General features: G+C 39.4%; 1 protein-coding gene across 1 annotated transcript; it reads left to right on the top strand.

Moving 5' to 3' along the window:
• The first annotated feature begins 1,417 nt into the window (after positions 1-1,417).
• Positions 1,418-3,671, top strand: LOC145432765 (ubiquitin-conjugating enzyme E2 D2B-like). The gene has a single exon (XM_080309587.1). It carries the CDS (start codon positions 2,926-2,928, stop codon positions 3,379-3,381), a length of 456 nt encoding a protein of 151 aa, XP_080165713.1. The 5' UTR covers positions 1,418-2,925; the 3' UTR covers positions 3,382-3,671.
• Positions 3,672-6,696: the final 3,025 nt, after the last annotated feature.

The raw sequence follows: 6,696 nt of genomic DNA, 5'->3' as shown, positions 1-6,696 counted from the left end.
TATTTGAAACTTGATTTTTCTATGGGAGGGTTTCGGTTACAAGTCGAGGTCTGATTTAATCAACTAAAAATGAAAATTAAGCGTTATCATTAATTTATACGCATGCAAAACTTGATATTCCTCATCACGGTTAGTCATCCGAGGCAACTGTACTTCGTAATATAGGATGGATCACGTAGCATAGTGAAACGGTATGACTTAGCACTGGGGAATCACGCCTGGCTTTGCATCACTGGGGGTAATATTTCAGGATGAAGAGTGTGTCGTGTGTCACCACGGGAAACAGCGCGGGATATTACCATCCTGCTATATAATCCGAATTACCATGAGTCATATCCTGCTACCCTGCAACATGTATTGCAGTCTGTCCCTCGTAGGATAAAATTGGGTCACACATAGGAGATGTCCAGAGTCCAGATATATTATTTTAAATTCAAGCCGAAAGTCCAACTATTCAAGTCCCAGTCAAAATCCGGACATAGTTTGACAGATGCAAATCAAAACCTATATTTGATAACAACAAAATAGATCAAGAGATGATGGAAGGGTTGCATTTAAAACAAAAATCAATTTGAAACAAACATGATTAAAACATGGCCCTTGTTTAAAACATGTTTTTTCTTGTTTTTTTTTTCAGTCATGACGTCATGAATCTATATTTGTGACGTAACAATGGCCTGCCATTGACAATTGAAAATATAAGGTAAATATGGCCCCTTCGACGAAATTGGATTCCGACACAGTCATAACAGACCTGAAATATCTTTAACCAAGATTAAATCGTTATGCAACCTTTTTACGGTCGGCGATCATCATTATCAGAACACCCATTACGTACCAATTATTACCGATATCTACGTGCTTTAACTATAGAGATTGTACAATCTCTATACTTTAACTGTCGAACCAACGACGATTTCGAGGGTTCCAGCCACTCAATATCGTATATGTCGACTTTATTGGATGCAAATCGTCCGTAGCTTCACACTACATGTTTGTCGAAAGTACTTATACAATTGTGGCATAATTATACAACGTTTGAAAAAAAAACATTTTTTTTTAAAGGCATTTGTTTGAAACACAGTTTAAAACATGTTTTAGACAAAGTGTCTTAAAACACCGTTTGTTTTAAATGAAACCCTAGATGCTGGAATTCGTTAATCTCCCAATCTTATTGGAAAAGTAATACAAATTTACTAGTACCATTTACTAGTATTTTGACATTTTTTGATCTAACGATACAATTTCGACCTAATTTTGACCTTTTTTGACATGTAAAAAAATCGCCCTAATTATGATACATGGGACTTTTTACTACACTTTCTCTATTGTTTGCGATTTATGATACTTTCATATTCTTCTATTATTGCGACTGCATAAAAAGTTTGAAGTTTTCTGAAAAAAGCAAACCCAAACTAGGTAATCATAGAAGCGGAAACGTCAATGCGAAACCGTTATATGCGGGAGAGAATAACAGAGTTACAAAGAAATATATTTCAAATGTATCTGAATCGCACTGCTGCATCATTTCTAACTGGGAAGGTCACCGGCCTCGAGAATAACCCAAATCGCGATTTAATAATAAAGCGACTATACTACCGGCACACCTACGATGTCAAAAGAAATTAAATACTGGTCTCTTCATAATTTGTCACTGACCCGCTACAATATATTTGTCTCTCTCGAATAATACACATAAAGATGGAAGACTTGGCATGGCACGATCTTCAACGCACCAAAATGTACAGGTTTGAGTTCATGCAGGATGGGTGGGCGATGAGTTGAACACACCAATATTAAGATATATCTGCAACCCTTTCATTGCTTTTGTAATCTTTCGCAATTCCAGTCTCCACCGCGCGGTTGCATTCGGTGTTTTGCTTCGGCAGCAATGACCGATGGAAGTTACATGTCTGAACAGGAATTTTAAAATACTCTTCTTCATTGTATAATTACTTAGCCAAAATTATCGTACTACCCTCGGTTCTATGATTTTCATCCGCTCAAGACGCGCACATGATGTACAATGATATACGCAAGACACAAGGAAACAGATAGAAAGATGTTGAAACGACCAAGTACAGTGTATCTATAGATAACTAACCTACGTTGTTCGATGCTGATCTTTAGGCTGTCTTTCTTATCATTCGCTTTTCATTCTTCACTCATAGGATCTTTCTCGTGTATTTTCAACTCCGAAAGAACAGCAACGTAGGGGCGGAGCGAGGGGGATCTTAGGTCAACCCCCACCGCTCGATAGGAGGGGATTTACCTACTACGCAACTTTTTCTCTCGCAGATTACGTAATTCTCCATATGATCGTTTGAGATATAGGCAATTAGGCATATTGCGTCATGCCATTGCCATAGCCGATACCTTTGCAACTCCCTACTTACGCCGTCATTGCAACACATGTGAACACCATAAGAATCTATGCTAAAGTAGAAACGGGATAATTCTGGTAAAATACTAGAGAGACAAGGTGCTTGATTGAACTATTATGTTAACAGGATGTTTGCGTAGTCGATATATCTCTAGGGTTGCATTTAAAGCAAATGGTTGTTTAAAACACTTTGCTTAAAACATGATTTCGTCAGAGGAGCTATATTTACCCTATATTTTCAATTGTGAATGTCAATTGTCTATGAAGTCACAATTGAATTTTCGTGACGTTATGGCTTATAAAACAAAAAACTAAATGGAAAACATGTTTTAAACAAGGATCTTGTTTTAAACTTATTTGTTTAAATTGATTTTTATTTTGAATGCAACCGTACATATCTTTCTATTTCTCTTTTTGTGTGTGCGCACTGAATAGATTATTTCTTTGTCCGCGCAACCAATAAAATTACTGTTTATTGGTAATAAAACTGTACATATCTAATGGGGTAAAGGAGTGAGTCAATTTCACAGATTTTCAGTTGAATGGCAAAGAATAGACTGCAGTTCGAGTGGCGAAAGATAGCTCAAGAAATCCAAGCGAATCCCGAGGTTTTACAAGCAGGACCGCTGGACGACTCGAATATCTACGTTTGGCAAGCAATATTACGCGGGCCATCGGAAACACCGTACGAGGGAGGAACATTCCGTCTGAGAGTGGAATTCCCAACGGAATATCCATTCAAGCCCCCGAAAATCAAATTCGAAACCAAGATTTTCCATCCAAACATTAGCCGGAGGGGTACCGTCTGCGTCGACATCCTCGCCAATAAGTGGTCGCCAGCTTTGACTTTGGTAAAGGTGCTGGTGTCGATTTCATCATTGCTGGCTTCACCGAATCCAGACGATCCAATGGATGCCGAAAGCGCTAAGATGTACCGAGAAGACTACATTCGTTATCAGAAGACAGCGAGAAATTGGACAGATATGTATGCCACATGAACCCTTGGATGTTCTTATCGGGAATACGAATGACCTGTGGAGGAAGCGCTGAAATATTCGACACACTGAGCCGGTGTAAAGCGCCATACATAAGCTGATCTGTTTATAGCATGCCTATGTAATTTTAGCATCCGTTATTTAACACCGCTGTCAATCTGGTACTTTTGATGTTTTTAACATAAAGTTAAATCATTCTCATCGTGTATACATTTAACATCAAAGATGTCTATATTGTTTAAATAGTAGAATGTTCCATCGCAAAAAATATGATTTTATATATACCCCGTGCATGCCACGAATGGATCATGGCTTGATTCAGGATCCATTCATAATTTGGGAGGGACTGTCAGATACGGCGATTGGGATTAAATTCTTTCAACAAAGGCGTAATATCGCGGGTTCATTGGGACGTATTGAGTATTGACGACGTCACGGTGAACATGAAAATGCGTCTAGACTAGATTGTTCCAGAGCTATCATGATGACGTGCAAAATTATTAGCAATTATAGGCTCAGCGTAATTAACGCATTCATCTCGTGACCTTACAAAGCGTAATATTGCGAAATCGCAGACGCACGCAACGATTCGTGGAATGTGATTGTGAATGTGTAGCTTATCGGCGCCGATGGCCGTTGGGAGAAATACACAATGCACATGCTATTAAAATTTAGGCTCTAGCGCCATCACACGTATTCATTTCAAAACGACATCCACAGTATCCCACTGGATAGCACACTGGTCTCGCAATTTGCGAGTCGCAATCGCTACTCGAATCTCGCCAACAGCCTAACGCGTAACCCACTAGCAGAAACCAGCCGTCGGCGCGCAAAATTTTTGCTAAAAAACACTCATTTAGAACTTAAGATCGCCGATCCGTTATGGCAAACCCGACATGGGCAAAAAAGAGCTCTGCAGAATAAATGGGCTACTAGTCAGCATTCGGTGTTACCGACCTCGATCTGATATATCGACATCGGTGGGTGTCTGATTTCAAAGACTACTTGAAGTCGTTCAACACCTTCCCATCTCTCCATTGTAACGAAATTATGTTTTGGATTGATTAGATGAAATTCTCAATATTAAACTGAACTAAACTGAATGATATTGACAGAACTAATCAAGCTACATCCATGATAAAGTATTTTCGGGTGCTGTTGTTATGCAGCAAATATTAGTAATCCATTAAGTAGTTTGATGTCACATTCTACTAGGTTCTATATTTCACTGCTTTAGATCAACGCTGAGATTAAAACTATTTTTCAAATGACACTTTAAAGCATGCCAGTTTGGCGGTTCTATCAGCTATTCCAGTCTGCTGTTTACCATTATTATTTCCGAATCACCTTTCGTTTTTCCTTGTATCGAAATTCTTGTGATCGAAGTAATTTCTCAGATTTCTGGTTATGTAATGAATCGTTACGTCGTGATTGTTCACAATAATCGGCATGGTTTCTTTCAGTAGTTCTTAAATGCTCAACTTTTCCCGGCGGTGTTCTCCATCATGAGGATGCCGTGATACTAATGCTGATGCCGGCGATGACCATATGTGGACATGGACATAGTGCTTGCACTACGCGGTGACATTCTTACTTGCCTGCACATTGCGCAATGACATTGATACTGATTAGTGTTGTGACAACATGAAAACAATACCTATATTGGTAATAGTGATAGAATGCATCAATTTATAATCAGGTTAAACCTTTCTAGCAAAATGGTGAAACGTAGGCCTATGTCGCTATGTGCAATCATTATTTATTAAAGAGCCGCAGTTTGCCAACCCCTATTATATAATATTGGTTGCTTTGTTTAACATACATTCATGTTTCAGTTAGGGCGCAGTACTAAATTCAATTTGAGCAAAGATCTCTACTACAATCTCAGTTGATTAGTCGATGCCTCAGGCACGATTCAAGCCGGAAACATTTCCAGGAGTTAAGTCCCAACCCGAGCAGACAGACCGGACTTCGACCTCTTACCAATTGATTTTTACTACAGTCATTAAAGTATGAGGGTGCGGACCTGGGCAATTTTGGAAAAGGGGTGGGGTGAAGGTTAGGAACCACTGATCTATTCCTTCATTTACGCACTGTTTTATGATCCAAGTTTCGGGCAATTTGGTGCAAGAAAATGACAACTGTTGATACGTCTGCAACTGCTTTACGCGTTCATTTCATTACAGTTAATTGTTGATAATTTTATTCTTGTATAAAGACAGTAAGACTGCGATACAGTGAAAAGATCGGAGCATATGTCAGAACTACATAGGCCTACAGTCACTGAAGTCAGAAACCCACCTGGGTATAGACCAGGGGTTCTTAACCGCGTGTACTCGAACTCGATTGAACATCAAAGAGTGCGAAGATCCTTGGGCTGCAGCGCAGCTTTTCAACAGATATCACAGTATACTTTTATTTCAGAATTCTAAATGATATTAGACCTATACCATGCCGCTCTTTGCTTTAAAAAATAATTATCCCTAAATAATTGTTGTTGTAAAAAGCCTCATTGTCGCATAAAAATGCGTTTCTAATTGCTGCCAGCAGGCGCGTAAGCAGAAGAAAAAATTTTGAATGAAGAAAAGACTTTGGTCAATAATATTGGTACGGAACTGATGAAAGCTGTATAGGCCTACTGGAAAATTTAGGGCACCCATGCCGAACGGAGACTATTCATTCAGATATCCCAAGTACACTTCGGGTGGTGCAATTGTTATTGTACTACGTGACCGCCGGTGGAGATTTTCATTAACCTACTCAATACATGTTGTGATCGCTCACACGTGTACCACACAGTGTTGTAGCAGCCACTTGGCGATTATGGTTCTGCGCCATGGGCGGCAGGCTGCAAGGGGGCGGCAAAATGTGAGGTGATGATGACCTTATTTTAGTCAACACTACAGCAGTACTGAAAAGGTGGATAATGCAGTAGTCGAAAATTTGGGCAGCATTTTCAACGAAAGCCAGGGAAGGCAGCATATGCTCCTGCGGTACTGGTACCAGACCAACAAAAACTAAAAGAAAAACTCATTTGGTGGAACCATGCAATGATATATATATCATTGGGTTGAAGGCAGGTGATCCCAAACCGCATTTCTTCACGAGATGCAATATTTTCACCAGCGATCGCCCCCCCCCCCCCCGCCATACTTTTTGGTAAAATCAATAAACATTACAGTATTCTGGGGCAGATGAATGCAACCTAAAAGTTTTCTTTTTAGTGTCCATGCATGTCTTGATTTTGTTATCCCCAAAAAAATTCTTCCGCAATACCCATGCTTTAATTTAGCAGCATTCTCAATTATATGAATAGCC

This window comes from Botryllus schlosseri, unplaced genomic scaffold, assembly GCF_051294905.1.
Source record: "Botryllus schlosseri isolate E-star unplaced genomic scaffold, Bs_hap1 Bs148a, whole genome shotgun sequence".
Lineage (NCBI taxonomy): Eukaryota > Metazoa > Chordata > Ascidiacea > Stolidobranchia > Styelidae > Botryllus > Botryllus schlosseri.
Note: the sequence above shows the minus strand (reverse complement) of the source record. Positions and strands in the feature narration are given on the sequence as shown.